This window comes from Rhodamnia argentea, chromosome 5, assembly GCF_020921035.1.
Source record: "Rhodamnia argentea isolate NSW1041297 chromosome 5, ASM2092103v1, whole genome shotgun sequence".
NCBI lineage: Eukaryota > Viridiplantae > Streptophyta > Magnoliopsida > Myrtales > Myrtaceae > Rhodamnia > Rhodamnia argentea.
Genome location: NC_063154.1, coordinates 6,637,910 through 6,652,202, shown reverse-complemented (window position 1 = coordinate 6,652,202; position 14,293 = coordinate 6,637,910). Strand labels below are relative to the sequence as shown.

The window sequence follows — 14,293 nt, the reverse complement described above, 5'->3', positions numbered from 1 at the left end:
CGCTTCTCGATTTTTTATGGGAACTGGATTGGACCAGGAACCGCTCATCCCTAATCCTTACTAACACATCAGTTGGGCAAGCTCGCACACATTGAGTATGTCATGTACATGTACCATAAATCTTTATTGAATGTGATATCAGAAAGTTTTTGAATATCATATGGAGAGTTTCTAAGTCCTCGGCATCCAATAACGATGAATTCAAAATCTGATTCAAATCTAATATAGCACCCATTGGTACATAAGAAATGAAAATAGAGAGTAAAGGAGGTAGAAAAAGAGATCACTTAATCATTTGTAATATCTACCTATCCCTTAATTTCGAATCAAGAGATTCATAAGACAATTCTTGAGTAGACTAATATGAAAATACCTAAATAACGAGAAATTTGAATCCATATATTGTGGATAGGGGTGAAATGCCATTCGAATCTAGAGCTAATTGGTTCTTTCCGAAATGTGTTGAGGTGCAATAGTTGATTGAACATCTAGGGGCAAAAGCACTATTTCGATGCAAGCCGTGCGAGCGGTACCAAATGGGATCCAAATCCTCTACTATAAAGGTAGAGGTGACATTGAGGGATTCAGGCCATCTATTTCAAGATGAACGGTTCGGATTCATCCATAACACCTTTTAAAAAGGAGAAAGAAGTTTTGGTGAGAAATTTCAAAATTTTAAAAAAAGTGACATGAATTAATCCGGACTGTCCATTTTTTATTTGAACAGCTCGGATCGATCATGTCATCCCTAACATTATATGAGGGGATACGATTCGTACCAAATGGAGGCAAACGGTGATGGGGATAAGCTTCATAAAATATTAATTAATGTAGTTTGGGCGGGATCATCATTGCCCCCTTATCCGTTGGAATTCAGAACATCACCTCTCTCTGTCTCTCTTTCATCCATGCCCAGTTCCAGAGCTGCTTCACCACTCTTCATCATCAACCTCCGAAGCCTTTCCCCGACTCTTTAGACACCATTCCGTCTCGTCGCTCTTTGATGGGTCCTCCTCTTACGTTATCGCAAGCAGCCACCTCCCTTCCACGACCGTCGATTCTCCGTTCTCCCTCTGTCCCATCTCCCTCCCTCTCGATCTCCACCTCCTCACCGCTTCTTTGCACAACTCTCTTCGACTCTCACTGCCCACCTCTTCACATCCATCAGATGCAGTATGCAGAGGTTTGTCCTCTTACTTGTTCGGTCTATCGTGTAATTTGGATTGCTTCCGCAGGATCTTTCCATTTTGTTGGTCTTTGATTTGTGAAAAAGTCAGTAACTTTACAGTTTCCTGTCATTAAATATTAGAGTGAGAAGCGTTGTAGAATAAGGGTGTCCATTCAGCGCTCTACGACGCTCGCACATTATGTGATCGTGGGATCATGTGGGGCCGTTGCCTGTTATAAAATTCATTTGGTGCTTAGCTCGGTTGTTATTGCAATTCTTATGGATTGTGGTTTTACTCTACCACTCTGCCGTTTCTCCAGGTTGCCAAGGCGGTGAGATTCGATGGTCCTATTATTGATGTTGATGCATTATCTGCTATCAAGGACAGGGAGTTGGTGGTGGAGAATTGCATTACGCGAACTCTGCCCCCTGCATTGACCCTCGAATGCGGCCTCCAGAGTATTAAAGAAGCTGTTGAGAAGCTGAAGTTGGATCCTCCTCCTTCTGCCAGTGGAGTTTTCAGATTCTCGGTATGGTCATATGAGATGCCTGGACTTGGGGTTGCGATTGATTTTGTTGTGAGAGTTAAGGCATGTAGGAACTCCCAACATTGGTTGGAAAAGTATTCTTATGCTAAAAGGAGAGAAAAACTGGTATTAGAAATCAGAGAGTTCTAAGTAGATTTTATTAAGAGAAGAGAACTCTGATGGGTAATATGAATTTGCAGGTTGCGGTACCTCCTAGTGCGAAAGCTCTATATTGGTTTTGCGTTCAAACGTTGTCATCCAAGGTCTTTCCTCTGTTTTTTATGTCCAAAGAGGAAGAGCCAACCTGTAAAACATTGTACTTGAAGGAGACAAGGGGAACTTTTGGAATTGGGGCAGCTGCTTATTTCAGGTACTCTTCTACCGAAGCGGCAGGAGAATCCACTCCGATCAAAAGGTTAGTTTAATAAGATCAAAAGGTTAGTTTAATACCTTTTTCATCTGTAACCTTTTGCTTTAGCATGTGAGTTTAATCGCATTTTCTGTTTGCAGATTAGACTCTTACATCTGACACTGCTATTAAACTGGAATATGCTTGTTTACCTATCAGATAGCTCTTCCCACTTATGGTTTACAAAATTGTTGCATTGCATTTTTTGTTTCTAAGAATATCATGGAGGTCAATGACTATGTCGTCCAAGGATTTTTATGGCCATCAAACTGTATTCTCGATTCAATAGCTATATTTGCAGCATACAAAGAAAGACTGTCGAAAGTCAGTGTCACTTCTACCTGGGCCTTTAGTTTACCTGCCAAGGTCGGTCTAAGGAGTTTTGCCCATGTGGGTATTTTATCAACAAAAAGGGCGGAAATTAGAGAAGTCTAGAAATTTCTTTTAGGTTAAAGCGACTGAGGAAAGCTTGCTTCCATTATCAATTGCTATGTTGTTCCCCATCTTCTGCCTTATGAAGCTGATTGTGAAGTTGTGTATTCGGTGTATTTCCTTTTAACTGTAATTTCCATTAGTAATAAGAGCTGGCTAGCCACTTTCTCTGCAGTGAGTATGCTTTCCTTTCCATCGTAGTTAAGGCTTTTCAATAATCTGGATTCCCTTTTCATGGGAACTGAAGATCTTCGTGCCAAATAACTGGAACGAAACTGAATCTTTGGTGTAAGTTTAAGCTTTAGATCATGCCCCTTGAATAGCCTAGGGCTTTTATGCCCAGGGGATTGAGACCAACTTTTGTTCACGGATTTCAGTGGTCTATTTTCCTTTCATTAGTAAGGTCATTTTCTATGTAATAATTTCCTTTACTGGTAAAATCAATCTTTTAGCCGTTTGTCTGGTTTGTTACTCTATTACGATTATTGTCTTTGCTCTTATGTAAAAAATGATTGCATATTTCATCTGCAGATTTTTGTCGAATGATTCGGCACTGATAAAGGCTTATGGTTTTCTGGATGTTAATTTCAACACAGAGTTGTCTTCTATGGAACATGAGGCAGGCTCATTTTACTTATTCATTCCTCAGGTAAATTTGCTCCAGTACAGGTCTTTGAAGTTCCGACGTGTAAATATCCCTACTTTTCTTTCTTTTGCCACTAGTACATTCTTGTCATTGAGAAAACTAAAAGCATTGCACTGCATGTGGGAGAAGCATAAAATCCTTCATTAGTTATAACAGACTATCTTGACAGATTGAGCTGGATGAATGTGAGAATGTTTCTACTTTGTCAGCAACACTGGCCTGGAGTGGGCCTTCCTCCTGTCCGTTTGAGGAGGCTCTCATATCATTCGAGTCATCTTCACACCAGGTAATCTGTAATTGTTGTGCCGGTTCTACTGAGGACCATAATACCTAACCATGTCAGGTCTTGGCATTGTAGGATCTGAGCAGTGTCCTGGTCCAGAATTATACTTATTTGTGAGGTTCATGATAAACAACATTTAGGTTACCCTTTTGTCTTGTTTTCGGTGCTTGTTATCAAGAATATTATTTAATTCAGGGTTGGCACAACAGAACAGCAGGGCATAGTGGCTGTTTACGCTGTTAATGAAAATTCACATTTTGGTTGGATGTATGCTCCATGAATTATTGCACAACATCTCATTCACATTTTTTCATCAATTGCACACGGAAGAAAAGGGTCTTGATGAATACTTAAGAGATCTTTGATTAATTGGCTATTTTCCATGGACCATCCTATGATGATGCTCATTATATCGAGTAGTACTCTGGAACTTGCGCGTCTTATGTATTGTTCTGTCACTGTTCACACATTGTTTTCGTTTTCCTTCTATCAGGTGATCTCATATATTCAGAATACCATAGAGAAATTCCCTGTTGCTCGTATACGATCTACTCTTGAAAAGCTCAATGTGGTGGAGAATACTTTATCCTCGATGGTACAAGGCCACTCTTCTTCCCAGTTATGTACATATGTGTCTAGACTAAGTCAAACTAGATGACAAGCAGCTTATTCATTACTAGGATTTCAATTACGTACAATGCAAAAATATCTTGCGTGCTTGGAATGTGAGTTTAATTGAAATACAACAGAATTCACCTTCATATAGCGTGCAAGTAATGTACCTCCATCATATCACATCTTCTGAAGATACACATGAATGAGCCATGCACAACATTAATAATGAGATATGTTTTCCTGACCTCGTTTACAAATTCAGCCCAATTATCACTTAGTATGTCCTGTGTAGGTCCATAGATTTGTGACCTCACAAGATGCGATCAATGCTTTGTCTGACCCAATGGATCTGGTATTTCCTGCTTTGTGGTAACTTATTCATTTTTGTCAATTGCCTCATCATTGTTTAACAGTTTTTTGTTTGTAGATGCGTTCAACTTTACACGAACTTAATTCTTCTTTATGTCAATGTTATTGCAGGAAGAGGCTTCATCTTCCTCTCAGTTTACTGTCAGGCTTTCGCCAAAGATTACTCTCTCGAGCAATATGGTATGCTGCCTTTCTCCTCGCAAGTTATGATGAGTAATAATTTCTAATTTTATAGCGAGACTTTGTAGTTCTCTAGTTTAAGCACAGGTGGACAGCAGACTGTAGCACACATAAGTTGAGAAGAAGGAAAATATAGACAGCAGACTGTAGCATACATAAGTTGAGAAGAAGAAAAATAGAACTGTGTTCATGGTCGCAAAGCTTCTTAAGTATGAAGAGATAATACGAGTTTTTGATTTCATAAGGTTTTTTCCTTTGATGTGAAACCGCATTCTTGGCTGATTGAAGCTGATTCCATGCATATGCTTTGAGTATCATGGTATCTCGTGCTTTTAATGGAATACACGCTTTGTAGTGGATTTGGTTTGTTAAAGGTACTATAAATGTGCATCAACTTTGATTTGGGATATGATGCTTGAAGTCTGGTAATTGTGGGATTTGGTTGGCTACTCCATCAGCACAGATGTAAGAAAAAACTATTGCAAACCTCAGTTTTGAACATTTTCAATTGATGTCTCTTTCTGTTGCCAGCTGTCACAAGCAACTGAAAGAAGTTACTCAGTGCGGGATCTTGCCAACATCAATGCAGTTTGGGCTTCACTTATCATTGAAGAATGCTTTAGACTTGGCTTGACGGTGAGACATATATTAACTGATTAGCTTTTAGCTTAAAATCTTGTCTGATTGTTCTTCATTACAGTACTTTTGTATAGCTCCGGGATCGAGATCATCTCCACTTGCTATTGCTGCAGCGAGTCATCCTTTGGTTACGTGTATTGCTTGCTTTGACGAGCGTTCACTGGCATTTCATGCTGTTGGTTATGCAAGAGGATCTCGGAGACCAGCCATTGTAATAACGACATCAGGCACTGCTGTATCAAATCTTCTTCCTGCTGTGAGTTCTATTAAATAGCTAAAAAATTGTAAATTTAAATGCCTATAAATGTTGGTCATTTCGAGTACGTTAGACTGGGCGCAAGAACAATTTGTCTGAACTTCCAGGAAAATGATGTCCGCAGCACAATTTCAATTGTTAGCACTTAAAAGAAAGGTTTTCCTTTTCCCTCGGAGTTAACTGGGTTGTATCGTAGTCAACTTTGGTTTCCTTCGGTGTTCTGGATTTGCATAGTTGCTACCTTTGAACACCATTTTCTTAGAAAGTTGATTATTGATGCTATTCAGTTGTAATTAATGTTCTCAGTTTTTGATTATATCATGATGTCTATCTTGACACAGGTTGTGGAGGCGAGTCAAGATTTTATGCCTCTTTTATTACTCAGTGCAGACCGTCCTCCAGAGCTGCAGGATGTTGGAGCAAACCAATCAATCAATCAGGTATAATTTAAACAATCACTGTAATACGACTTGATTTGGCAATACTTGATGTACTTGTGAACATCAAATTATACTGTGCATTCTCGTGAATCACTCCTAAATTTCTTTACTAGGTAAACCATTTTGGTTCTTTTGTGAGGTACTTCTTCAGTCTTCCTGTGCCGAGTGATCGTATTCCTGCACGAATGGCACTTACAACACTTGATTCTGCTGTGCATTGGGCGACCTCTGCGCCGTGTGGCCCTGTTCATGTTAACTGTCCTTTTCGGGAACCTCCAGATGGAAGACCAGAGAAGTGGATGCTTAGCTGTTTGAATGGGTTAGATCTTTGGATGACCAATGCTGAACCATTCACTAAGTATATCCAAGTGCAACATTACCACTTAAACGCTGATGCTACACGTAAAATGGAAGAGATTTTGAAGTCAATTCAAGCTTTGGACAGAGGGCTTCTATTACTTTGTGCAATTCACTCAGAGGATGATATATGGGCAGCTCTTCTCTTGGCTAAGCACCTTTGTTGGCCTGTTGTAGCTGACATATTATCTGGTTTAAGGTTAAGAAGGCTTTCATCTGTGGAGAACATTTTGTTTCTAGATCATCTTGATCATGCTCTGATCTCAGATTCCTTCAAAAATTGGATGCAGGTTGATGTGGTAATTCAGGTATGCATGGTTTGTTGTTACGGCTAGACGCACATGATCTCACTATTATTTGGTAGACAATCGTTGGATATACAGTGCTTGGTACTGTGCAATACTCACGCTGTACTCACATATGGCTAATCTATATAATCCTTTCTGAAGTATTCTCTTGCTTTTGGGGATGCTTTCTGTTGGAATAGTGGTTAAGTCTTGTTACAGTTAGCTAGAAAAGAAAATATATGGAGGCAGAGAGTCATTTCCTGGGTAAGCTACATGGAAGTGAGAGAACTTGGGAACTTATTCACATCTTGTTGTTTCATGTTGATTTTGAAGCGTTCTTTAAATGCTGATTCCATGTTTATCTTTGCCTTACTTTCTATTTATCTACAGATTGGAAGTAAACTTACAAGCAAAAGAGTTGCTCAAATGCTAGAGAATTCTCCCCCGCGTTTGTATATGATGGTTGATGAACATCCATGTCGCCATGACCCATCACACATGATAACGCACAGGATCCAGAGTTCCATCGTTGGATTTGTTGATGTCCTTCTTAGAGGTCACTTTCTATACAGAAGCAGTACATGGAGTGACTATCTACAAGCTCTAAACAATATGGTAAAGAATTTATGTCGATGGTGCTCCACTTGTTTTGATCATCTGGAAATTCTTAGTCTTATTTACTGCTTAATGTTGGTTTAATTCCAAAAAAATATATCTTTAACATAAAATGTTATGTATTACTGGACAAAAGCTATCATCCATCAAGCTAGCAGCTGGAAAAATAAAACTGCGTAACTGTTGAATGTCTAGTTCAACTGATTGCACAACTTATTCTACTTATATCACTGTATTTTCTCAATAATCTTTGTTTTTTTTTATTTATACTGTCTATACCAAATAGTTTTCTACTGCCCAGTACACTGTCCCTATTTAACTAAGTGCTCTTTCGCCTTTTAATTTAAATTTGTCTCCTTGCCTGCCTTTTCCTCCTATTCCACAGGTTGCACGGGAGTTATCTTTTCAAGTTGATGCTGAACACTCTTTAACCGAACCTCAAGTTGCTTGTGTGATTTCAAAAACACTCTCACCTGCGAAAGCTCTATTTGTTGGAAACAGCATGGTAATTCGGGATATGGACATGTATGGACAGAGTCGGACAAATTTTACTGACACAGTCACTTCGATGCTTCTCAATGCAAGACTACAGTATCAGCTGATACGAATAGCTGCAAATAGAGGAGCTAGCGGCATTGATGGTTTACTTAGTACAGCTGTGGGCTTTGCTCTTGGTAGCAACAAACGAGTAAGTAATCAGGAACTTTTAGGCCATGGCCATTTAGCTGCTGCGCTATGATTATATTCCTCACTCTTGCTTGAAATACTTTAACATGGTTTGTCTCTTAATAAAAGGAAAAATGCAAAATCCTTTTTCCTAGTTTTCTAAAAGCCATTTGTTCAACCTCTTTGTCCTGGAGCTTTGAGAGCAATTTTCACCATTGGCTGAATAGTTAGCTGCTCAAAAGCAAAAGTTCTCTAGATTAAGTGACTAGAGTATTCCTCAATAGGGAGTGAGGTATGGAATTCATGCTCCAGTACTCAATCTTATGCACAGAGAAGATGCATCTGTCCCCCAATGCAGGCCATTTGACTACATTGATAGATTTAGCAGTTAATTATGCTGTTCATACACTTATTATCTGAAAGCATGCTTCCTAGATTACGTATTTGCAAGCCAACTGTTCAAAAGTTGTCATTACAGTTTTCTCCTGAATATTTAGTTGAAGATTAACTTCACTTGTTCATCTATGTTTTGTCACATATGTATTAATCATGTTGTACTTTGAGCAGCTAGCTAGTATTCTGTGTGTGTGTGTGTTTTATGAAAACAGGCTTGTCGTTTTTGGGTTTTCATTTTTTCACAATGTCAAGGGTGCCAATATTATGTTATGGATACAATCCATTCGGTTGGTGTTTATGATGTTGTTACTGGTTTTCATCTACCTGATTTGTTTGGTTGATGTTTTTGCATCTGTGAATTTTTTAGGTAGTTTGTCTAATTGGTGATGTTTCTTTCCTTCATGATACAAATGGCTTGGCAATTTTGAGCCAAAGGTAACAGCTTTCTCTTACTTATGAAATGTTTGGTCATCTTCTTGCAATTGGGTTAGCATGTATTGGTTCTGTCTGTATTTCCCTCACAACCTGTAATGTGTTAGTGTTTTCCTCCCTTGTATAACTGGTCCTCTTATCACTGAACCTGCTATATTCCGATCTTTTATGAAACATATTGTTTTTGAAGGACATCAAGAAAACCAATGACAATTATTGCCATAAACAATCATGGTGGTGCAATTTTCAGTCTCCTTCCTATTGCAAATAATGCTGATCCTCAAGTGCTGGATAAGTATTTCTACACTTCCCATAACGTCTCAATTAGAAAGCTGTGCCTTGCTCATGGGTAATTTCTCAACCTTCCAAGTGGAGTGTATCAAGTATGTTTTCTAGTATGAATTGATAATGATTTATAATTTTGGCTCTTCTCTGGTGCTATTGCATTCGTCATTTCGGAGTTTTGTTGATAATGTTGTCACTGAAACTGCTGTTTTGATGGGTTGTCATTTTCTACAAAATTCTTCCAGGTGTACTAAAAAAAATGTGCTAATGAAAATGTGAAGTTTGCAAAGTTGTACTGCTAGGTAGACTGTCAAAACTAGTATGATCCAAAAAATAAAGATGTTTCCTCTATTCTTTTTATAATCAAGTGGGCATGAAGAGTTTGGCCCTGAAAAGACAAAAGGGTATGAAGAAAACCAGACTAAAAGAATGACACGTGCCACACACACAGCCTAAAAAAGGCGAGGATGGAATGGAACTTTTACTAAACCCATGCGTGCTCTACATAAATCAACATTAGCAGCAATTTGCGAATTGATTGTTTGAATGAGTCATATGGTACATACAATTTGGCAGAAACAGAGGAACAAGTTGTTTTTAGCAGTTGCTTTTGAATCATCAAGATGCTGCTCTTAGTTATTTTCATCAGAAGCTCCTCTTGACTTTAAGAAAATTAATGCCACTATGTCTTTACTCGCTGGAGAATTTACTTATTTTACCAAATTGTGAAATAGAAAAAAGGGGGTTTTGGGTGACATTAACTAGTTTTAAATCAGATTCTGCTGAAAGCAATTCTCTGTTATAAAACAGTCACAAACTACTCTCTTGCCTTCTTAGATGCGCTTTGAGGGATAAAATTTGAGGCGACTTAAGTGCTTTTTAAAAGATAGGTGATTTGGTTACTAGTATTGAAAACCCTGGAAAGGATCATCATGCTTAGATGCATGCAACAATGCCTGTGATGATGACGTTAAATATCCGACAGAGTATTAAGTGCATTCTGTCTTGGGCCAATAGACAAGAGAAAACAATCCGTCTTACTTGGATGAACTCAAATATGTATGTGGGACTTTTCATGCTTTGCATAATAAATAAGATAATTAACAGACATTTTTCAGCAAAAACGAGCCAGAGCCAATGTTGTATATGTATTACCTACCCCTACTTGGGAAGCCATTCCAAATTCCACACTGGACATTGTTGCGAACTATTTTCTTTTCCTGTTCGTAGCAGTTACAATGAGTTTCATCGTTGCTTCTTTCAACTAAAGAAAACTTATGCAGCGTGAAGCATGCCCTGGTGCACACGAAGAAACAATTTCAAGAGGCTCTAAACAAATCTGACTATGAAAGAATGGATAGTGTCATTGAAGTCCAAAGCTACATTGAAGCAAATGCACTTGCTCACAGGTTATTAGATTCTTTGCTGTTAGATTTATATCCTTCATTACCTAGACCTCCTATTTCCCTTTACTAATGTATCTTGTGCCCTGTCAGTTCTTTGAGAAGGTTTGCTTCACAAGCAGCAAATGATGCTTTACGTATCCTTATGAAGGTTTCTGCACCAGGCTCTGTTTCATTTTCACCTCAGTTCCTGTTTTGTGAAATTCTCAGGGTGGAATTCTCCATGTACAGGTCAGGCTTCACTTTGAGTCCCTAGTATGAGATTAATTCTGCTGACTATGGAGGCTCTATTTGCTGTCACTGTTTTAAATTCTTGGTGGTAGAATTCCGCTGGTGGCGCCACCCACTTCAGCTGATCCCGGTTGTGCAACTTTATACAGAGAGGGCTTTCTGTTACATTTGTATCTTGAAGATGGTATCGTCGGCCTTGGAGAGGTGAGTTCTACTGACCTATCAATGCATCCAAGTTCATTCTTCTCCATAGAAATAACAGGTTAATAATGCAGAGCAGGTTCAGCCGATATCCCACCCAACTGGGATTATGTTAGCCTGATTTGCCTTCTGGAAGGCTTAAAGTATGTCAAGTCATCTTCAAATTGTTGCGGGAAGGTGGTTGGATGCTTTGAGGCATTCTTATGGCTATTATCTGTATTTTCTCGGAATGTTCGTACAAATCAATACCAAGAGGGTTATTCCTTTGATCATCATCAATAATCCTAATGAAAACACATAAAAGTCAACATCTTGCGAAACAACTACATGTGCACCCTTACATAATAGACTCTGATGTTGATTTATTGGACTTCACGGTTTAGGGTGAATTTTTTACTATTGATGTCCAAAAGTAAATTGGTTTGTTATCTTGGCAGATTGCACCTCTTGAAATTCACGAAGAAAACCTGCAAGATGTAGAAGAGCAGCTTCGGTTTCTGATCCATGTGATGAAAGGAGCTAAGATTAATTATATGCTTCCTACACTCAAGGGTTCATACTCTTCTTGGATAAGGAGCGAATTGGGAATTATGGTAGGTGTGGTGGTTCCATTTAGTATCGGTATGTCTAGGGCCTGGGCTGTTAATGCATAAGAAGGGAGAGGCGAATTACTTTTAATATATTGAAGTAAAACTCCCTAATTTTGAACATTTTGACATCACTAATCTCTTCATTTTTTTACAGCCATGTTCAATCTTTCCAAGTGTCAGATGTGGTCTGGAAATGGCAATGCTCAATGCCATTGCAGGAAAACAAGATTCTAATTTGTCAAGCATACTCAGTTGCCATAGAAATAGAGATGTAGTATCTGAGAAGTCACAGGGTGTCAGGATATGTGCTTTACTTGATCCACATGGGACTCCTGAAGAGGTGGCTCAAGTTGCTAGTATGCTTGTTCAGGAGGGATTTACAGCAATAAAGTTGAAAGTAAGTTGGATTCATCAAAAGTATTATTTTTTTTTTGCTCGTTGTGAAATTTGGTTGATCCATCTTTCGACAGTTGCATTTCATGGTTATTGGCAAGAACTTATTGAATCCATCATTTTGGCTCATAATAAATTAAAAGTTGTCGACTAGGGGGGTCTTACAGATCCAACCTAGTCTGTCTTGGATAGTGGCCCGCTCCTTCACTTAACTCATAGCTGACGCACTTTTACGTGGGCTTGGTGCCCTAGATTGGCCTTATGGCTATATGCAAAGGTAGCGCTATGAATAGATTGATCTCGATCAGTCTTTCAAGTCTATCTTTCACAGCCTTAAATTCCTGAAGGAATAAAACAACGTGTAAGACCGGATTCCCTACTTCGTATTTACGATCCATATCATTGTCTATTAATGTATTTACAAGAAGAAAGTCCTTTGTTTTTTTTTATAGCTATACAAGGGCCTTGTCACGAGCTGGACTCGAACCAAGGACAGGAGAATCACTTCAATCCCCCAAATTTCCTTTATTCTGATCATGACTTTTATTTACCCAGTTCACCACGTGGCAAATGGTTAGTCCAAAGTTGATGTTGATCTTTATCAACTCTAGCTCCTTTCAAATAGAGAAAGAGGCAGCCGATAACCATGAATAGAGACAATAAAGGGTTTAGCTATCTATTAATAGCTTCAGTCAAGCCATTATTGTTGATGGAGATAGGTCATACCCCTTGAATAGTCAGTTGCTGCATTTCCGGCCCATATACATATAAGGCACCCATACAGTCCTAGCTCCGTTATGTCATCATCCTATTTTAAAGCATCAGACCGTCACCTATTAGCTTTTTGATGATTGCATTGTTCTGACCTTCTTTTAGGACTTTGCTCTAGTGGCATACCATTAATTATGTCGGTGTTTACAATGTTTTTTCACACATAGGTAGCACGCCAGGCAGATCCAATTCAAGATGCTATAATTATACAGGAAGTGAGAAAGAAGGTTGGCTACAAGATTCAACTCCGTGCAGATGCCAATAGGAAGTGGACTTACGAAGAAGCAATCCGATTTTCCTCTTCTGTTAAAAACTGTGATTTGCAGTATATTGAGGTAATGATGTCAGTGATATTGTCACTTCAATGGTGGCCACAGTGGCTTCTTTTGAATGGGCAGAAGCAAGTGCTTTTGAATAGAGTTGAATGGCAGAAATGTTGGACAACACTTGAGATAAAACTGCAGAGACCCTTTTTCATGAGTGTACAGCAACCTCTTTTATAATTTTGGATCAAGATCTTTACTGACCAGTTACTAAGGCGGTTTTTTTGCCCCCATCTGGTCCTTCTCATCCATGTAGGAACCTGTCCGGGATGAACGTGATATTGTAAAGTTCTGCGAAGAGAGTGGATTATCCGTTGCGCTGGATGAGACTATCGATCACTGTCGACAAGACCCTCTCAAGATGCTTGCCGATTATGTTCACCCAGGAATAGTTGCTGTCGTAAGTGTTTTTCAGGCTGGAAGCCCTTTTATTTGCTCAAGTATTCATCTAGTACTAAACTATGATGGGAAAGCTCAGAAAAGACTAAATATTATGCAAGGCCTTTTGAAAGATTTCATGTTTATTTTATGCACGTCTCACAGGTCCTTAAACCAAGTGTGCTTGGTGGATTTGAAACATCAGCTACGGTCGCTTGGTGGGCTCAGCATCTGGAGAAGATGGCTGTCGTGAGCTCTACCTTCGAAAGTGGTGTGGGTTTATCAGCATACATTTTGTTTTCCCATTATATTGATCTGCATCAAGCAAAGTTACTCAAAACGAGAAACCACAAAGTTGATCCACCCATCGCACATGGTCTTGGGACTTATCAGTGGCTCAAAGATGATGTGACAACTAATCCTCTAAAGATTTCTCATCATCCAATTAGTGAGTGCGTAGAGGCGGATATAGCTCATGCTAGTAGACTGCTTCAGAATTTTCAAGTCAATGACAAGGTTATAGTTAGAAAATCTACTGATGAGGAAGTCCGTAGATACAACTTGACGGTGAACTTGAACAGCCATCAGTATTCAATCAATGCGATGGAAGTTGGGCAAGAAACTGTAAGTATCCCTGAAATATTTCTGATTGACAACTGGATATACACATGATGATAACTTTTTCACTGCACGAGCATATGTAGTCTTCTTCTGATTGTCGTCGTCTGTGATTATTACGCTATTTTGCTGCATATTTGTTCCTTGTGTGCTTGGCATTGTCAATCATGTTAAAAAGAACATCTCATAGGTGAGATACTTGGTATCAATAAGTATCTCATTGATGTTTTCACGACAAATGCGGGTGCATATTCGTGGCGCTCAGGTGCATGTGATTTTCTCCATGTTTGAACATCATCCTCTGTAATAATTTGAGAAAGACTGGTAGTATCTTAAAATTATCAAACTTGAAAGATGAAACTATTTGAACAGTAATCTGGTGC

At 38.9% G+C, this 14,293-nt stretch overlaps 1 protein-coding gene across 9 annotated transcripts in view; it reads left to right on the top strand.

Annotated features, from left to right (window-relative positions):
* Window positions 1-871: 871 nt before the first annotated feature.
* LOC115752403 (protein PHYLLO, chloroplastic) overlaps window positions 872-14,293 on the top strand; it is a 32,142-nt gene continuing 18,720 nt past the window's right edge. For 5 of the 9 annotated variants that reach the window (XR_007198446.1, XR_007198447.1, XR_007198448.1 and 2 more), the window contains exons 1-24: window positions 872-1,183; window positions 1,489-1,698; window positions 1,896-2,110; window positions 3,068-3,185; window positions 3,352-3,468; window positions 3,959-4,060; window positions 4,373-4,432; window positions 4,561-4,629; window positions 5,161-5,265; window positions 5,330-5,524; window positions 5,866-5,964; window positions 6,078-6,629; window positions 6,999-7,223; window positions 7,609-7,911; window positions 8,653-8,720; window positions 8,908-9,066; window positions 10,286-10,411; window positions 10,499-10,636; window positions 10,729-10,840; window positions 11,275-11,430; window positions 11,582-11,824; window positions 12,759-12,926; window positions 13,171-13,314; window positions 13,458-13,916. Coding sequence is in view for 6 of the 9 variants with exons in the window: in XM_030690569.2 (XP_030546429.1) it covers window positions 1,004-1,183; window positions 1,489-1,698; window positions 1,896-2,110; window positions 3,068-3,185; window positions 3,352-3,468; window positions 3,959-4,060; window positions 4,373-4,432; window positions 4,561-4,629; window positions 5,161-5,265; window positions 5,330-5,524; window positions 5,866-5,964; window positions 6,078-6,629; window positions 6,999-7,223; window positions 7,609-7,911; window positions 8,653-8,720; window positions 8,908-9,066; window positions 10,286-10,411; window positions 10,499-10,636; window positions 10,729-10,840; window positions 11,275-11,430; window positions 11,582-11,824; window positions 12,759-12,926; window positions 13,171-13,314; window positions 13,458-13,916 (4,323 nt within the window). In the remaining 3 variants the exon portion in view is untranslated. Of the gene's footprint in view, window positions 1,184-1,332; window positions 1,386-1,488; window positions 1,699-1,895; window positions 2,111-3,067; window positions 3,186-3,351; window positions 3,469-3,958; window positions 4,061-4,372; window positions 4,450-4,560; window positions 4,630-5,160; window positions 5,266-5,329; window positions 5,525-5,865; window positions 5,965-6,077; window positions 6,630-6,998; window positions 7,224-7,608; window positions 7,912-8,652; window positions 8,721-8,907; window positions 9,067-10,285; window positions 10,412-10,498; window positions 10,637-10,728; window positions 10,841-11,274; window positions 11,431-11,581; window positions 11,825-12,758; window positions 12,927-13,170; window positions 13,315-13,457; window positions 13,917-14,293 lie in introns of those variants that run through there. The other 4 variants (XM_048279016.1, XM_048279015.1, XM_048279017.1 and 1 more) reach the window with 4 other exon arrangements.